Below are 19,923 nucleotides of genomic sequence, written 5' to 3'. Positions count from 1 at the left end.
ATTCAAGAAGAGTAATTTACCTTTCCATTTGCTGTTTTCATTAGTGCAAACTCTCGTCCTGCACCAAGAATTGCTGATTCCTCATCAAATCCTGTACCTAAAATGTATGACTAATAAATACTACTGTATTTCTAACATGAATAATTTCAAGTACAACGTACTATTTTGAGTGACAAAAAAGTTACCTTAGTGTCACTCAAAATCAAGGAGGAAATATGCCACAAGTCTGCATCTTAAACTTAATAATAGTTTTATTACTGCAAAGAAAGATTAATGAAATCTTGTTCCAAATAAATTTTTAAAATAGAAATCAATGTGAAAAACATTCACCATCAACAATATTCCTCTAATTCTTTGTTCCATGCCTTTTTTATACATTTCTTAATGTAGTTATTGTATAAATTCGAACACATGTATTTGTAAAGACACACATAAATGCTTATGTATATTTTTAAACTCCAAAATTTAGAGAAATTATAAATTTATATATGGCATACTTATGATTTTATCCTGTTATAAGGCTACAAATTAAGTTCTGGTCTTTTAAAATTTATAAACCATGATTTCTATTTAATTGTTTTCCTATGAAGAATTGCAGAAATACTATTAACTAAATTAAAACAGGCAATGTGAAGCACTAACATCAAGTTCATTAAAATTACTGAGGTAGCAGTTAAAAAAAAAAGTAGGTATTGCAAATACTCCCCTCCCACAGTTAAGGAACTGCATTTATATTACTATCAGCGGCATTAAAAACCAAACTTAAGACCCTCAAGAGAAGTAGTATTCCTAATTATAAAACACTACAATTACCTTAAGCGCAAAAGAATGCTCTAGGGTTGTCTATATTTACATATCCAAATCAAAGATTACTGATCACTTGTTAGGTTAATTACATGCTCACAATCTATGAAATCATTCCATGAAGAATTATGTAACAAAAAATGTACATAATGGAATAAAGAGTTTACAAAGTAACAGTGTCTGTATCTATCCATACATTTTTTACTTGCATATATCAAATCAAAGTTTTATTTTTTAAAAATACAAGCTAGACCGTTGAAAACACAATGTTTGCTTTTAAAAGAATGATGATTCTGAAAATTAAAATATCAGAATATGAATTATTTTGCCATCTTACTGATAATATGTAAGTCCTTTTCCAGATCAAATAGTGAGATCCCACAGGCATGTAAACATTTTCTGGCCAGTTTAAGTTGCAGCTCTTGTTGCAGAACAGGTTCAGTGCTTGTTGCAAATATTCTGACAACAAAGCCATCCTAAAAAAAAAAATACCAACAGTATGTCTCATAACTTGGCATTTTGAAGTTCCATATTGTATCTAATCAAAACAAAATTTAAAAGATTCGGAATACTTACATCTCTTGAAGCAGCTATCTGATTAATATATTCTCCATCAGTAAATAAAATATTTTGACCTTCAGTGTGGCAATCTATGCAAAGCAAGAAAAATTAATTATATTATAACAAATGAACACCTCAGAAAATGATTTTACTCGTCTGCAGAAGTCAGAATGAAAGTTCTCCACGCAGTAAGGACAAACTTACACTCAAAAAGAGACTTTTTAAATAAAGAGTTACCAATTAGAAACTATTATAATACAACTACAAACTATTATTACAAATTGTGCTTACATTTATAAATCTTCCACAGTCAAGGACCTGAGAGTCCACCTAATTTCAAAATGAATTAGTATTAGCTAAGAATCTAACAGCAAGCATGCATCATGATGAACAAACTGTAAGATTGGTTATAATCATTTCAATATAGTCACATGCAATGTAGGCAACACTCTACCATTAGACATATATCACAGAGTCATTAGTGTCACAGGAAAAAAAACACAGACAGACCTAATGCTTCTGTATTTGAGGTCTATTGTTGCCCAACTACAGATATCCCTTGCTTTATAAAAACAGATGACATTCAAAACCAGTACATTTCCCACTTAGAAGTTTAATTTTACTTTTGGCATTTTTAGCAATTAGCATGCTCAAGATTTTTTAAATGTTCATCTTCTGGTGAAGATGGATCAATGTTTATTATCTTTTTTTTTCAAAATGAACATATCCTGGCCTCAGTATCAAAGTTGCTAACTTCTCTACACAACAGTGAAATACATATTTTGACCAAAATAATGCAAAGTTCATTTGTAACAAGGGATACCAGTATTACAGAAGGATCAACGAAACATGTGTTAGTCATTGCTACTGGGTAACACAAAACTAACAAGCACAATAAGCATTTAAATATAAACTATGTTCCCTTCAGAAAACAAGGGTTCAGCAAGCAAATACTAAGGCACACACTTCCCAAACAGCTGCAGAGAACTAGGATGAATCTCTCCATTAATCACAATATCAAAATTTTTTTTATACCTGAAATCCACAAAACATGAAACTCTGGTTTTCAGAATGCAGTAAAAAGGAGCCCACCCAAATCAATTACTCTATGTCTTTACCCAGGAGCTTCATACTAGCATACTTCCTTATTATAAATATGCAAAACACAGGCAGACCCTTACCAAATAGAGAATTCAGTGATCACAAACTGGAAATAGAAACTGGGAGACAAGGCCCACTGGTAGCCCAAGAGACTTGGTAATCAAAGAGAGGAGAAATCGAAAGAAAGAGTTCCTAGTCCACTGTACAGAATACAAAGAGGCGCAAGAAAGATGCTTCTCAAGCTCTAAGCAGTAAGATTTTAAACTAAAAAGCAAAGAAGAAAAACTCATTATAATTTCAGGTAAATGCAGGGGTGATGAGTGAAGCGGCGCAAAAAGGAGGAGTAGCAAAAAGCCTCATAAGCTGAGGCAACTTGTCAACAGGCTTGGGGAGTGTGACACAGGACACAATCTGAAAGGTACAGCACGGGATAAAGAATAAAATGGCAATCATTCGGGGTAAAAGTACACTCCAGGTTCATCAATACGAGGTTGAGTTTTTTCCTTTAGATACAAATTAGACTAAGACAAGGTGGAACATGAAGCTCAAGGAACTGTCTGATTTATTTCAACCTTAAATATAGTATTCACAATCATTTATAAATCTGACAAGCCACTTCAGCTGTGTCTTGATAGGGAAGCTATAGGCACAACTATCAAGGTACTACTACTGAAGACAAGACGAGCTAGGTCAAAGAAACGAGAAAATGACAACAGGCATCTTCAGGCTTGATTGAGAGCTGAGTCTGCGCCACGTGATTTCAACATTTTCTCTTTATACTTTCTTTATCAGTCGTGGAATATTACAAGATAGTATCTTCAGGAGAATAGAAAGCAAAAGTTGCCAGTTTGGGAGATACGCAGTACAGGACTTCCCTCTCAAAGTTTTATTGATTCTTCACCGTGAATACAGCACATACTTGTGAAAAACAGAAAGCCACACACTATTAAAAGCTGCATGTCATTTGGTAAATGATACAGAGTGACTTAAACCGAAAAAGGACACATAACAAGTTATTTTTCTAAAGCATGATGGGATTAAAAACAGCTGTAGGTAAAGATCTCAACTTGATTTCTGATTTATAATGTACCTACTAAAAGAGCAGGATTTCTCATAAGTAAATCCTTTATATTAGTATCCATCTGCTGGAGGGAGCTGATAACTTCTGTCGCTTTAGAACTTCTAATTACATCATCCTCAAACGACTTCCACAAAGACAAAGCAACAGAGATGTACATACAGAGGCTTCCATTTCAATATACTAATCAGTGGAATATTTTACATTACCATTAAAATGGTATTACAGAGAATTACTCAGAGGCCTACAAATATCTTGATATTAAAAGGAAATGTTTTTAAAAATATGTAGCATATGATCACTTTTTCATAAATACGTACTTATGTACATAGGGAAACACAAAGAAGCTATTTACAAATTTAAGTGTTTTTATATGGGAAGTGAGAGTTAATCTGTTTTTAATTTATTTTTGCTCATTTTATTTTTATATAATAAACACAATCACATTTAACACGTGCATGTATCTAATACACACATTTAAACACAGACATATATACATACACATAGAAGACATACATGTCATCCTTAAACAAGCATATTTTTAAACTTACTACTTTCATTATTATTAGGACAAACGACCAGGTCTTGTGAGTAGAAAAACAAAAAACAAAATCTTGTAGAACATCTGCAAATAAGCAGCCTTAACAAACCAATTTGACCAACTCATCTGTTCTCCAAAGGTGTACTATTTGTAAAATGGACAGAAAAGTGTGGCATTTATTTTAATATGACGTTTTAATGTGATACCACATTCATGACTTTAGATATATGTATAGATATCACCATTCATAAGTGTTTGATGAAGTTATAAGAAAATCTTAACAATTAACAAGCAGCCCAGGAGTAGTTATCTTCAATGTGTCTTTACAAGCATCATTTTCAGACAATTGTTTAGAATAATAATTCTGCTTACCATGAAATCACTAATGACATATTTTAAGATTTTAATATGTACAATTTTAGAAAGTATCCAAGGCTTAAAGCAAATTCAACAGCTTTACACTGGAAAATTTTATGCTTTTGCCCAGTCCAGTGTTCCATAAAACTTGAGATCTACTACTTCAAAACATAAATGAACTATGTCAAACTATATCAGAATATTATTAAAAATTGTATCTGATAGTATTTTAAAATTCTGACCCTTCCTAAACTGTATCATTGAAAATTCTTTCAAATAAGGAGGAAAACTCAAGTTTATTATTGTTAGAGTAAAAGTAACAAATAGGTTCTTTGTATTGGACATATGGAAGACAGAGCCAAAATTTTGTTAAGATCAACAAAATAATATCACTCCATTAATTCAGAAGCTGAAGAAATCCTGGTGGAGTCACAGGATTAGGTCACAGATAGGGAAGAGTTTAAAAACAAATGCTGAAACTTATTATATATCTGATGTCTTCATAAGCATTATTTCATTCATATAATAAAGTTTGCATGTCAAGATTTGTAAAACTTATTTGTAAACAAGCATTATTCTTGCTACTCATTCTTCATGTCTAAATAACCTATCATGCACATTTTTACAAGCACCTGTGAAGCACAGAAATGACCCATTGAAACGTACCTGGTAACACTACAGTACCATCCTGTTCCAGTGTTTCAGGGCTTATTCTTATAGCTGTCATGCTGTGGTTATTCGCATCTCTATACAATAAATAACCCTGATGATATAAGATATTTCCAAGTGTTAAGTTTTTATTACCAATTTAAGAGAACAAACAGCTATACAGCTCCATAATTTGAGATATGAAAACAAATCTGATGTGAAAATGACTAAAAATATAAGATACATTTATATTCTAATAAAAGGAGATGTACACTATGAATCAACACATTGGTTGTAACATATATAAAGTATTTAAAACAGGAAAGAGTACAAATATCTTATCTAAAATGACTATCACAAGCCCAAGTAATAATGGTAAGGTATCATCAGTGATCATTTACAACTATTTTAAGGAATAATAGCTGAAATTTCCAAATGAATAGAGGAGTAGTTTCTACACAGTGATATGTCCTAGAATATAGTATTTTCCATGACATTACTTTCTTACATAAAACAGTGGGGTGGCAAACAAAAACTTGATGAGGATAGTTACTAGGGATAGTTACCAAGTAACTACCTCGTTATTTACATTTTAATTTCAAAATTTTTGCAGTTAATATAGTAGGACAGATCTTTACATAACAGTAATTTCTTTAGCTTTCAAAAACTTTGAAATATCATTCATCAGCTGATGCTGGCAATAAATCCATGAGACGTGTGGCAAGGAAGCCTTTTTCTATCTTAAAAGGGAACTTGGGCTTCACCTCTGAGGAAGAGCCATATGGGAAGAAGTATTTCCAACCCCCCTTTGTCCATTCTTCATTTGTTTTTGTTCAGGGCAGGAGGAGGAATGTATCTGATGGCTGACCCACTCAGAGGACAACACTCATTTGCTTGTGTTGGTTACAGGATGAGATCACAATGTTAGTAAAGCAACACAGTCCCAGCCCTTTTCTATCTTTGGCGATTCTTTATATGATCCTCCATGCTGTCTGGTATACACACTCAGCAGGCCGAAATCGTTCTCTTAAAAAATACTGAAATTAGGATTAGAATGGGGGAGAATTTATAGCCACAGCCCTAATTTGGACTCAGGTCATAGATATACTCTCAGTCCAAGTTTTTAAATAAAGCAAAAGCTTTGATTCTTATCCATGAACTCACTTAAACAGGAACTCCAAATATGACATTTTTATTCTCATTTTTTAGTTAAATACTGGAGGGACAAGTGAACTGACTTGCCCAAAGTCATAAAGCAAATAAGAACCAGAATTAACAGTGAACTGCTTATGAATTCTCAGCCAACATTCTTTATAGCGAACTCCATGATTGGTGCAGATATCATGATACACTGTTTTGTTTCAATAGAAATAGCTTACTTATTGATTAAACAAGTTTGAATCAAGTTTTTCCAAGGGAAGAAAAATTATGTTTATTATGGATATCCTCCTACCTGAGCATACCCTAACCAAGATTTTTTTTCTTTTCTGTTTCTGATGCGAGATGTAGAATTGTATATATGGCCCTGAAAAGCAACAAAAAATAATCTTATCAACAGTCTCATAATAAAAAATTAAAAATGTATATGTATGAAATTTATTGCATGTCTCCAATTAAAAAATTAACTATAATTACTACTCTAAAAATGAAGGTAAAAATAAAGAAAACAATTCAGCATAGTAACACTTCAGGGTTAAGAACTGTAAAGAATCATATTACCCTAACTGTTCCACTGTATCCAGAGCCTATTTTGTATAATCCATCCTTGCACAAAAGATAGAGAAAGAATCCATCATTCTGAAGTAGACACTGGTCATCTTCATCAACAGTTATTTCCTTTAATGGCCACTTGTGCATTAATGCTGCTTTCTTTATGCCATTGCTAAACCAATCTTGAATTTGAATTTTTCCAACCAAAACTGCTTGTACACTTCTCTGTAGTGAATTCAGTATTGTTGGCACCTAGTTAAGAAATAAGAAAAAAAATGAAGACATTTAAACGTTCGTAAACACAAAACAAAGATTCTTAAGTAATGTGCATCGTTATTAAGAAAATTAAGATGTGATGCTTGACACGCCTTCAAAAAAATATTAGAAGCAAATCTCAAGTGAACTAGGTAGTCTTCCTTAAAGATTCTCTACCATTCACTGATTCCACAAAATCATAGCCATTATTTCAACAAGTTCATCTCCACATATCTGATACTGCCTTGTGTAACATTCAGTATACTTTCTCATTCACCATCCAGGTCTTGAATTCTTCACATTTCATATTTCCTTGGTTTGTCTCTCTATGCTACATTCTGAATTTCTTCCTCTTCATTTTTAAATTTCCTATTTCTACCTTCAAACTATTTTATTCACTAGTGAACATTTTAAATTTCTAATTTTTAAATAGGTGCTTTTCCATTTCTAAGAGTTCAATTTCGTTTTCTTTATTTGAAAGGCACAGTGACATAGAAACAGAGAAAACTTTCAACTGCTGTTTCACTCCTTAAATGGCCACGATGGCCAAGGCTAGGCCAAGCAGAAGCCAGGAGTCAAGAGCTTTACCCAAGAATCCCATGTGGGTGGCAGAGACCCAAACACTTGGGCCATCCTCTGCTGCTTTCCCAAGTGTACCAGCAGGAAACAATAAGAAATGGGCTGAACTGGGGCACATCTATAGAACACAGTCCCCGTTAATAATAGGACTTCTATAGCTCTCCCATCTGTTCTGCAGGTTGGAGAGGTAATAAAATCATGCTTTTAAACTATAAATTCTTTCTCAATTGCCAGAATAGACCAAAAGTATTAATTTAAGTTTGCCTTTTGGGAAGATTTCATTTCCACCATTGATGATAGTAAAAGTTTATTTAACTATACTCATATATAATGCATCATGAAAAATCAAAAATCAGTAAAAATTACAGATAATTCATACTATCTTTTATTTCACCAGAAAAAAAACATACTTGAATCTACACAGTTCCAGAATTGAAAGTACAGGGCATGACAGGAGCTGTGTGGAAGGCAGAGGATGAGGGAAAGAAGGCTCTGGTATTAATACAAAGAGCAGCTTAAAGATTTCAGAGTTTTTGCCAAATTTTTTTTTTAAAGATTTTATTATTATTATTATTGGAAAGCCGGATATACAGAGAGGAGGAGAGATAGAGAGGAAGATCTTCCATCCGATGTTTCACTCCCCAAGTGAGCCGCAACGGGCCGCTACGCGCCAATCTGATGCCGGGAACCAGGAACCTCTTCTGGGTCTCCCACGCGGGTGCAGGGTCCCAAAGCCTTAGGCCGTCCTCGACTGCTTTCCCAGGCCACAAGCAGGGAGCTGGATGGGAAGTGGAGCTGCCGGGATTAGAACCGGCGCCCATATGGGATCCCGGGGCGTTCAAGGCGAGGACTTTAGCCGCTAGGCCACGCTGCCGGGGCCTGCCAAAATTTTTTTATTTCTGTTTAGTACTACAGAATTAAACACACAGGTAGCTTAACTCAAATACTACTGATTATTTATACAGCAATCTTGGATGGTTGAGCAACTATAATGAGTGAGAAGAAGTAGGGAATTCCTACTGGTAGAAACTGAAATGAAATTCCCACCTTGGCATCTTAGGAAGTTCTAAGCAGTCGTGAGTAAAAAAAATACCTGAATAGTTTGGCAAGCATGGCTACCATTGTTGGTGAGAATAGCAGAGATGGCTTGCAGTGTCCTTCCTGTTTCTCCCCAGGAAGCCACCAGACTAAAGAGGCAAGCACAGGAGAGTGCTGTCAGGGACTGTCCTGTGCTGTCATTCATTCCAGTACTCCGAACAGTAATCTCCAAGAGGAGCTGGAAGAGAGATTCTGTGGGTAAGACAGGACTCAGAGTTAGGTTCAGCTGACAAACAAAACAATCGAGGCACATGCTTATTTATAATTTTACTTTGTCTCATTGTAAATGAAATCTAGGGCACCTAGAACATTTTACATTAGTTTCTTCAGTTACCCTTTTGGCTTCAAACTTAAAACATCTAACGAAAGGCCTTAAGGAACATTTAGCTCAACTTGTTATTTTTTTAAGTGAAGAAATGAAATCTAAACTCATTTTAAAAAACCTTATTTAAAGGAATTTACACATTCAATCAATTCACCCTGTAAGTAAAATTACTCATTGCTCTTATGTTTCAGTTTGGGAGAAGTATGGGCTTCTTAAAATATGAAGCATCCAGAAAACTATACATAGCTACAAAACAACATCAGACCACATACAAAATGTGGTATAACTGCTTTCAATTAAAAAAAAATCAGCTTTCATCATTGACAAAAACAGTTCATTCTTACAGAGGAGTGAATTTTATCTGTCAGAAGGCAGACATTACTTTCCTATAATGCATAATAACATTGAGGCATCAAGAGGCTGATTTTTCCCTACATCACAAAACCATGTAACAGCAAAGGTGGAAAACCAGCATGTGAATGTCTATGACCAGCAGGGGTCTCCACATAAAACTCTTGAATAACTTCACCCAAGACTGAATCAAAGACATCCCCTGAGCACTTCCTCCAGAGAAGGGAAAGGGGATTTGAAAATCCTTTAAAGGGGGGAAGTCAAAGACAGAAATTAAACAAACAAACAAACAAAAAAATCAGAGGAAGACTGAGAAAGAAGGGGGGGTTGCAGAGAAGAAAGCCAGAGAAAAAAAATCAATGTATCATAACCCCCTGAAGAACAAAACAGTCACCCATGCCTTGGTTCATTCGAAGAAACCCTTCATCCCCTACCAAGTGATACTACTCTGTATCTAATCCCAAATCCGGTCGAATTTAATCCCTATTTAACCCACCAAACAAACTTCTGTCCGTCTCATCATCACCTTCCCAGTCCATGCTATTTATCATCATCTCTTTTTTTTTAAAGATTGATTTATTTTTATTACAAAGTCAGATATACGGAGAGGAAGATCTTCCATCTGATGATTCACTTCCCAAGTGACTGCAAAGGCCACGGCTGAGCCAATCCAAAGCCAGGAGCCAGGAGCTCTTTAGGGTCTCCCACGCATGCCAGGATTCCAAAGCATTGGGCCATCCTCGACTGCTTTCCCAGGCCACAAGCAAGGAGCTGAATGGGAAGTGGGGCTGCCGAGATTAGAACTGGTGCCCACATGGGATCCCGGCACGTTCAAGGCAAGGACTTTAGCTGCTAGGCCACGCCACCGGGCCCTATCATCATCTCTTAACGGAAGCAAAGTATTCATTATCTCAGATGATCAAAGAGAATTTTCAAACCAAAACTCCAGCTTTCTACTTAAAATCCACTCACATTTCTTTAATTCCTTCTCCACTACTTCCCTCCTCTGCCTTCTTTTCTCCTTCCATCTACCCATTTTTCTATATTTCCTTCAGTTCCTTTTTTCTATCCCTCCTTCTGGCTTTTTCCTCCCTTCATCAGTTTTTCATTGCTTTCTGCAATTTTCCTGCTGTCCATCTGTCCAAACTTTCTCTCAGTATATTTCCATCCATCCTGTAATAATTCAGCAAATAGGGGCCCGGTGCAGTAGCCTAGTGACTAAAGTCCTCACTTTGCATGAACCAGGATCCCATATGGGCATTAGTTTGTGTCCCAGCAGCTTCATGTCCCATCCAGCTCCCTGCCTGTGGCCTGAAAAAACAGTCGAGGACAGCCCAAAGCACGCATGAGAAGCCTGAAGAAGCTCCTGGCTCCTGGCTTCAGATCGGCTCAGCTCTGAATGTTACGACCACTTGGGGAGTGAATGGATGAAAGATCTTTCTCTTAGTCTCTCTGTATCACTTTCTCTCTGTATCTCTTTCTATGTATCTGCCTCTCCAATAATAAATAAATCTTTAAAAAAGTAACAATTCAGCAGATATTTACTAAATTCCTACTGCACATTAGAAATACTGTAAGTTAGGGTGGCAAACAAAGCAAGGAATGTCTTTACCCTCAAAAAAGTAAAGACATAAATGGAAGAATAGTCAATGATATTTAAAAAATCAAGAAAACAAATGCCTTTCGATATGCAATTTTTAAAGTGTAATGAGGTGAAGATTTTTTCCATTCTTCCTAGCACATTAATAAGAGCTTACCATGGCCTACAGAGCTGCACACGTGACCTACAGCACCCACCACATATCACTCTCCCCTCTTTCCACAATCCAGCCAAATTCATCTTTTTTCATTTCCCTATCTTACTACATGCTGTCCTTTATATGAAACACAAAGACCTTCATCCTTGAAAATTCACCCTTCAAAATTCAAATGTCAGATCCTGTTAATGAACACATATAGTAATTTCAAAAACTAGTACTGACAAGATAAATTTTACAAAGGATAAAGGAAAGGCAAAACAAATGCACAATATTGGATGCAGAGTGAACTTCAGACAAAAGATAACAGTAGTAGACAATCTAGGAAAAAGAAATGACTAGCAGGTTGTTCAAAACAAGAAATACATAGGTTTTAATGAATATTCTGAGTATTTCAATTTTGCTGCAAAATTAGAATAAAAGTCAGCAAAATATTCTGAAATTAATCAAATCCTCAGTAAAGTGATAACCACTGAAGTAGCACAGTGCAGTATCAATCTGATCACAAGGTGTGCCTGCTTAACATACGACACTTCATTTTTTTGTTTGGCTGTTTTTAGTGATAGCACTTACTAATGATGTGTGGGGCACTTGTTTCTATAAATTCTCTGTTTCAATGACCAACATTCCTCCTAATCCCACTAAAACAAGGATCAAATGATAAGATTCAAGTATTACTACATGACCAAATTGTCTGACATGCAATTAAGTTCTCATATGAGTCTAATAATATCCAAAAGGACTGGCTAGACAGAACAGCACCCGCCAGCATGTATGTGGGCTGGATAGTAGGGCTGGTTAGGTTGAACTAGACTTCAATGCCCATTAAGATGTATAAGAGCTAAATGGAATGTGGGACAGACTGAACAAGTCTGTGGTACACATTGGCATGCATGGGAACCAGGGTAGGGGCGGGCCTGGTGGGGGTTACTGGAAGTCGCCCCGACTAGGCTGCAGCTCCCACTGGTTTCCATGAAGGCCAAGTGTGAAGTGGACAGAATCAGGCTTGATTACACCACCCACTGGTTCGTGTGGAAGACAGGGTGGAAAACAGAAGTGACCCAGCAATTGCAACCACCAGTATACGCATAAGCTGATTTGGGGTGACGGACTATGTCAGACCCTGTACTGGCAAGCACACACAATAATCAGGTCTGGGATCACCTCAGATGAAGTTTCTTTGGGGATCCTTCCAACTGAACTGCTGATCTCAGAACCGCAACCATGAAGAGACTATGTCAGCCAGTGGATTCTGAGTAGATTTCATCGTACATGGAATGGTGAGATTGGCAGCAATTCAGAACTGTTGAACTATCAAAACTGCTTCAGCAGGACCCTCGGAACATGCCTCACATTGGGGACCTGGGATGGGTGGGAGGCTGGGTGGGGCTTCTCCCTTCTCCCAGATACAGAAAAATATAATATTAATGCGAAAACAGTGGTCATACCCACTTTTCTGTAGCCCTTGACCCTTTGTGCCCTAATCAACTATGTAAAGATTATCAAAAGAATTTTTAAAAATCCAAAAGGACTGAAAGGTAGTCCAGAACAGCAGAATCAACATCACAAACTCACTCCGAATGTTAATTCTTGTGCCCTGCTCCTGAATCCACTGATCCAGAAACTGAAGACAGGGCCTGTGCAACTCTGATTCATGCTAATGCTTCAGAACCACAGCTCCAAGAGTTCTGAGACAGAGTTTCTGACTGGGGCCTCGACACGGCATGTAAAGCAAGCATCCTCAAAATAGAATCAACTCTCGGAAGAGCACTTTCACTCAATAAAATCATTACTAGGCCAGAAGGCTCACCCATAAAACCAAGATTTTTATTAAGAATATATATAAAAGAAATGCCCTCTATGTTTAGACACAACTTTGATTTGAGTTTCTGGCATTTATTTCCCTCTTCTTTATTTTTCCCAACTATTCAGAATAATAAGCATAGTCAGGAAGTGAAATGTTAGCTGATTTGTCCTAACATTTATCAAGAGCAACTTAACGGTAATTTAAGCCTTGTGAGTATTCCTGGTTTCTGCTTTCCCCTGTTTATAAATAATCCAGAATCCTCTGTGCATGCACTTCAATTCTTAAACCATAATTCCAGTGAAACAATAAAACTCCTTAAAACATACCAGCTTTGTTGAGCACCACAGTTTAAGATTGCACTACAGGCTGTTGTGTGTGCTTCAGACATCAGAGAGTCACGCGCCGGAAGTGCTTCACTCACCTAGGACCTCGGGTGGCTCAGACTGGAGACCTTCTGGCTGCTGACCCTGAAGCACGTTGAGCAGGGCCTGAAGACTCCTCAGACACAGGGAGGGATGAGAAAATCGTGTTTCCTTGATCAACTCAAAGACTTCACAAAGTCCAACCTCAATAATCTGTTTAACATGAGGAAAAAAGTACAGTTTATACTATGAAAACAAGTAATATTTCCCAGTTCACCTGGTACAAGTTATTCCCATAGCAAACAATAAATGGTAAAAATCTTTAAAGGCAGAAATAGCAAGTACCAAACTATAAAAACAAAAGGGGGGGATATATTTAGCATGAATTTGTAAAACCATCTGATCACAAAGATAAATATAAAATAATCTACCTGGGCATAAAAAACATGAGTTATAATGCTTGAATTCCATAATAGTGTGATTTGACAGCCAGCTCTTGCACCTGACCCAAGCTTATAGCAATGCAGAAACTGCGAGGCAGCAGTGATGGTTCTTGTGATTGGGTTCCTAATACCCATGTGGTTTCTATAAACCAGTCAGCGCATGCTTGGGGGAAAATAAGCAAGTGATCTCAGAATAACGTAGAGGCTGCATAAATTCACATATGACTTTCTTCTAGGCAAGTACAACCAGAACAGGCAGAGTAAAATTCTAAGCTTAGGCAGGAAAATAAAAATCCCTTAGTTCTACTACTGCATGACCAAGAATCTTGCTGGTTTTATTTTTCTAAAAAAGTTAAAACATACTTATCCAGGACTCTATGCCCAAGGGAGTGTCCTAGGCTTATCTTCAGGTAGTTTGTACTTGCAGTGCCCACCTTGGCGGCAAGCCACTGACTTAGGTCTCCACCTCCAAAAGCAAAGGCTTAAGAGCACCCTAGCAAGCTGCTCTAGGCTAGCACATTAGGCCCTACTAACCTCTGCCTGGGTGCTTAAGTATGCCCTCAGTCCCACTGACTGAGTCATTGATTTGGTAATATTCTAATTATCTGCAAAGCCTGACCCAAACCTGTTTGTCTCCACAAATCAACCTACTTTTAGTGCAAAAATTTTTCAAAAGCAAGAAATTTTATCAGTGCACACCTATGTCTTAAAGCCAGTAAACAGAATGTGGTAGTTTACCTTCGGAAGTTTGATAGGAGGTTCTTTTGATTCTTCCTCTTCATCACTATCTGATTCTCCACTCTGCACAGAGTTCTTCGATGCAACTGCTAAGGAGATTTCCTTCTTCTGCCATTCCAGAACACAATGGCGTACATTGCAGTAAATATTGAAGGCAGAAGGATTACTATGTAGTTTGATATCTGGTATTATTACTGCATTTTCCAAGTTTTCAGACTGAAATACAAAATAGGCTATTTCAATTTCACATTCTTTCCATCATCAATTTCTATTTTAAACAACAAAGAAAAACAAAGATCAGATAGACTGACCTGCGTAAGTCATGCAAATGACAAAGCAAAAACAGTCTGTTGCCTCAACACCCTAAATCATTTTTTGGGGTATAACACAGGTATATTTTTACTGCAACAGAAGCTGAAAAGGGACAGATAACAGAAAGATCCTTTATTGCCGCAACAGGTAGGTAGTCAACAAAGTTTAACCGCTGAAGTATTACATCACAGAACATTAATTTGGTGCCTCTCTAAGGGATAGCAAATATACTGTGGGATAATCATGACAAGTAACTGACCCACATTTGAAAATCTTTTAGTTTATTTAGGAGGGGAATTGTGGTGCAGCAGTTAAAGTGGCTGCTTGGGATACACTTATACCACATCAGAGTACTTCACCTCCCAACCCAGCTTCTTGTTAACAGGCTTAGGGCACAACAGATGATGGCTCAGATACCTGAGTTTCCGGGCATTTGGAGAGTAAACCAAGAGAACAGAAGATTTCTCTGTCTCTTGCTCTGCGATATGCTGCCTTTCAAACACATACCTAAAACTTTTTTGAAAAGTAGATTTAGGGATTTATATATAAATTAGAGCTCACGGGCAGTAGTTAAAAAACCACTTAGGTCACCTGCATATCTTGAAGCACTTGAGGTTGAGTCCTGGCTCCACTTCCAATTCCAGCTTCCTGCTAATGTACAGCATTGAAGGGAATAGGTAATGGCTCTAGTTGTTTAAGTCCCTACCCACAGCTTGGGAGCTTCACCCTGAACCAGCCCCAGCAGGGGCATTATGGGGGGTGAAACAGGAGTGGGAGATGTCTGTTTATCTGTATCTCTTTTCCTTTCAAATAAATAAAAGAATTTTTAACTGCTTGATCTCGGAATTAAGCTGGTACTTTAAAAAAATTAATTTTCACCAATGGCTATATTTTCATTCTCTTTTCAATAACAGTAAGGCAAAAAGATAAGAGACAATGAAGTAGTTAAGAGAAAGATCTTGCATTCAATGGTTCAGGCCAGTAATGCCCAAAGTAGCCAAAGCTGAATCAGGTGAAAGCCAGGCGTCCAGAACTCAGGGACTAACGCACCTGAACAACCACCAACTACCTCTAAGCATGCACACTGGCAGAAAGCTGTTACTCAGCAGATTTATTAAAGGAAAAAAAAAAACAGAACAGCTACAAGTCAGAAACAATACAAACTTCTTTTAATGGATACATAGATATATAAACTGTGGTACATTTGCACAATTAAATATTAATTCAATAAAAAGGAATGAATCACTGATAAATGCAACAACTTAGAGGAATCACAAAGGTATGGGAGAAGAAAGCAATCCCAGAAGATGATGCAATGCACGATTATAGTTAAATATTCTTGAAATGGCAAAATTAGAGCGATGTAAAAGCAACTAGTAATTCCTAGGGACTAAGGTAAAGGAAGGAGACAGCAGTATCTACAGAGAGTAGCACAAAGGATTCTTGTAAGCCAAGTATTCTGTATCTTGACTGTAATAATGGTCACGTCGACCTATACATGGGACAAAATTACATGGATCTAGATACATAGATGACTGTATGAACAACTAATGAAATACACACAAGATGGGTGGTGTATCAATGTCGATTTGCTAGTTGTCAGACTATTACAGGTAGACAAGATTTTACCAGGGTGAAAATAGGTAAAGTTGAATTATTAATTGAATTATTTCCCATAATTGTGTTCACATGGTAAGATTTTCAAAACAAAATAAATGCTTTTTAAAATATGCACTTATTTTTACTTGAAAGGAAGATTTACAGAGGAGAGACAGAGAAGGTCTTCCATCCATTGGTTCACTGCCCAAATGGCCATAACAGCCAGAGCTGAGCTGATTTGAAGAAGGGAGCAGAGTGTCTCTGGATCTCCTACATGGGTACAGAGTCCCAAGGACTTGGGGCATTCTGCACTGCCTTCTCAGGCCAGAAGCAGAGAGTTGGATTGGAATTAGAGCAGCTGGGATACCAGCTGCCTCCATATGGGATGTAGGAACCACAGGACAGAGGATTAGCCTGATGAACCAGGGTGCCAGCCCCAAAACAGATGTTTTTAAATAAAAATGTAGACCAAGTATATGCAAGAATTATAGATGAATTTACTATGATATGCAGAAGTCCCATAAACTCACAAAAATATGGAGACATAGCCTATTCATGGATTAGAAGGTTCAAAGTCATTAAAATGATACCTCTTCCCAAATATTATAGATTCAACCCAATCCCAATAAAATTCCAGAATTTTTTAAAATGGAAATTGACTAGCCCATTCTAATACTCATAAAATGTAGATACTATATAAAAATGTAGAAGTCAGAAAGTAGCTGGAACAGTCTTAGACATTATGATCAGAATTGGAAAGCACATCTTTTAATTTGAAGAATTATTAAATAAAGTTACTGTTACCAAGACAGACCAGAACTGGTTTTAAAAGAGACAAAGGCCAATTCCAAAAATTGAACCAAACAAATACAAATAGCTGACTTTTACAAACATGTCAAGATCAATGGAAAAAGAAGTCATTCAATCAAATGGTTTTAAATGATTGAATAGCATATCAACATGGAAAAAAATGAACATCTATCTTAGAAAACAGCAAACCTAACTAACAGCTACAATTATAAAACGACTAGAAGAGAGTATAGTAAAAAAAATCCTTACAATCTTTCTGGAGATGAAAATTTCTTACAACACAAAAATTATGAATTATATAAGGAAACAAATCAGTTAGTTGGATTTGTAAAACAAACTTTTGTTCTTGTGCAGCGCTGAAGAAAAGATGTAAGCTGCAAAACTACAAACATTCCTTGGATTACAGTCACATAACAACCTTGGCTACTGCAGCCATTTGGGGAGTTAATCAGTAGATGGAAACTCTTTGTGTCTCTACCTCTGCCTTTCTCTGTAATTCTGCCTTTCAAATAACAATATAAAAAAGATTGAAGTTGTGCACCCAAGTTTACTTCTGAAATGGCTGCAATGGCCCTGGGGCAGAAGCCATAATGAGGGACCTAGATTTAGGTCTGCCACGTGAGCAGCACAGACTCAAATATTTCCAGGTTCTACATTAGCAGAAACCTAGAGTCAAGGAGTCAGAGTCACATGTTGAAGCCAGGGACCCCAATACGGAAGGTTGGTGTCTCAGCCCCTAGGCTTCATGCCCACCTATTTTACATTCTTCATATATTAAGAAAGCTCCCTGTTTCCTTCTTCTATCCCCAAACCATAAGTCAGGACAGATGCTATAATAAACAGATAATATTTACCTGACATACCAACACTTCCATTAGGACAACTGCCTCAGCCCCTCTCCACATAATCAGTTCATCCATCACCCATCACAGAACTACAAATTCATCTATTGTGATCCATGAATGTACCCCACCTCTTGGGTACTTGGCCAAAACTAAAAATGTGATTCCATTTTAAATAAATCCTACCTGAAATTTCCTGCCAGAGCTAGTAGAAGAGAATGTCTCTCGCCAAAGAATTTGACACTGGAATTGCCTGCAGCTTCAGTCCTCAGCCACAGGTCATACAGCATACCCACACAAAAAGGCAGGCAGAACCCAGAGAGGAAGTCAAGGATGCATGACATTTTTTAACCCCAGGGATTCAACTGCTCTCATGCTAGAGTCACCAAAAAAAATTCCATTCATGCTTTTTTGTTTTATCTCTGGTTTACTGCTTCAAAGGACAGTTCTCTCAGTTATAGCAGCAAGAACACTAACGTAAAGGGGGGCAGGCAGAGTGGAGCTTTCAGAAACCACAGCTATGACTCCTCTTTTCCACCTTTCCAGTTTTCTTTATACTGCTGTTCGAGAGAAAATAGACTCATTTATGGAAAATCTGTTCTGGTTACCAAAAATGTTGAAGAAAACTACATGGATAGTGTAGAGAGGACACCTATATTCAGTGTAAGAGACAACTGGTATATAAAGTCCTTCCTATTTCTAAATTCCACATAGTACAGTCATCAGCATTCAAAAGAAGGACTGAACAATTCTAAGAGTTACTTTAATAGCTGTCAAGAAAGGTCTATGATGAATCTACAACCAAGTCACAAATCACAAGCTAATTTGACTCAGGTTCTAGTACATAAAATAGGAGGAAAAAAGCAAAATGACTACATTCCCTCAAAGGACTTAACAAAGAAAAGAGTAAATAACAAATAATTTGTGATACCCAGAAGTTAACTTCCAAGGGGTGGGGGGACAACCAAAAGCAGAGGTGAAACTAAGAGTGGAACAAAATAATAAGAGGCATATATAAAATCACTTCAGAACATAGAAACAATCGCTTCTTGGCATTTTGGCCAAGATCAAGTACAGAATATAGAAACAGATTGGTTTGCTACTTGCGTCGTTTTTAATCTTATCACTTTGATTCAAATTAGTATATGAAAAAGTCATTACTTCCTATACATTACTGACAGGTTTACCTTGCCTCTTGTCTTCACTTTTGATTTACTCTTCTGTTTCCTTTTTAACTTCTTCTTATTTAGAATTTTCTTATTCCTAAAAATTTCAAAAAAGTAGAAAATATGAATATTTATAATAGGACATCCAAGGTTATTAAAAACAGGTATTTATAAAATAGACATTTGAACATTTCAAACTTTCTATATATTAAAGCATATTGTATATAACAATTTACAAGTACAAATTTCTAATCAAAGAATTTCACATATACACACAATTATAAACATGTAGAGTAGCTATTGAGAAGACAACACAATACCAGTGTTTAAATACAAGTGATAAATAATGACAAAAATTTGAATTCTGAAAAAAAATTTTTATAAACTTAAAACATAAAATGGCATGAAATGAAGTTTCACAAGCTGTATTCAGCAGCAAGGACACTAATAAATGTGCCACTATAATGCTCTGCCCCGCTGCTCCCCACTTTCAAAACTGCTCTTTGTGGTACTGAGGGTTATGGTGCAGAAAGGCCAAATAACATTTTATTAGATTATTACATGAAAATCCTGAAGTCAAGCATTTACTTTTTTCATTACTTCACATTCCTAAAACTGAATTATGCTTTTAAGAAAAAGAAGCTCCTGAGTGACTCAGAAGAAAAACGAATTGCATGGT

The 19,923-nt window shown here is 36.6% G+C and overlaps 1 protein-coding gene across 15 annotated transcripts in view; it reads right to left on the bottom strand.

Annotated features, from left to right (window-relative positions):
* The window catches only part of MYCBP2 (MYC binding protein 2), a 217,510-nt gene that overhangs the window by 171,916 nt on the left and 25,671 nt on the right, over positions 1-19,923 (bottom strand). For 14 of the 15 annotated variants that reach the window (XM_004577417.4, XM_058670605.1, XM_058670592.1 and 11 more), the window contains exons 2-11: positions 19,266-19,341; positions 14,516-14,731; positions 13,394-13,547; positions 8,728-8,924; positions 6,810-7,052; positions 6,544-6,615; positions 5,109-5,205; positions 1,381-1,454; positions 1,142-1,280; positions 21-97 (exon numbers count right to left, since the gene is read on the bottom strand). In XM_004577417.4, the coding sequence (XP_004577474.2) occupies positions 21-97; positions 1,142-1,280; positions 1,381-1,454; positions 5,109-5,205; positions 6,544-6,615; positions 6,810-7,052; positions 8,728-8,924; positions 13,394-13,547; positions 14,516-14,731; positions 19,266-19,341 (1,345 nt within the window). Of the gene's footprint in view, positions 1-20; positions 98-1,141; positions 1,281-1,380; positions 1,455-5,108; positions 5,206-6,543; positions 6,616-6,809; positions 7,053-8,727; positions 8,925-13,393; positions 13,548-14,515; positions 14,732-19,265; positions 19,342-19,923 lie in introns of those variants that run through there. The other variant, XM_058670604.1, reaches the window with a different exon arrangement.

Source organism: Ochotona princeps, chromosome 12 (genome assembly GCF_030435755.1).
Source record: "Ochotona princeps isolate mOchPri1 chromosome 12, mOchPri1.hap1, whole genome shotgun sequence".
Taxonomy (NCBI): domain Eukaryota; kingdom Metazoa; phylum Chordata; class Mammalia; order Lagomorpha; family Ochotonidae; genus Ochotona; species Ochotona princeps.
The sequence above is the reverse complement of the archived record's forward strand: the minus strand, read 5'-3'. Positions and strand labels throughout refer to the sequence as shown.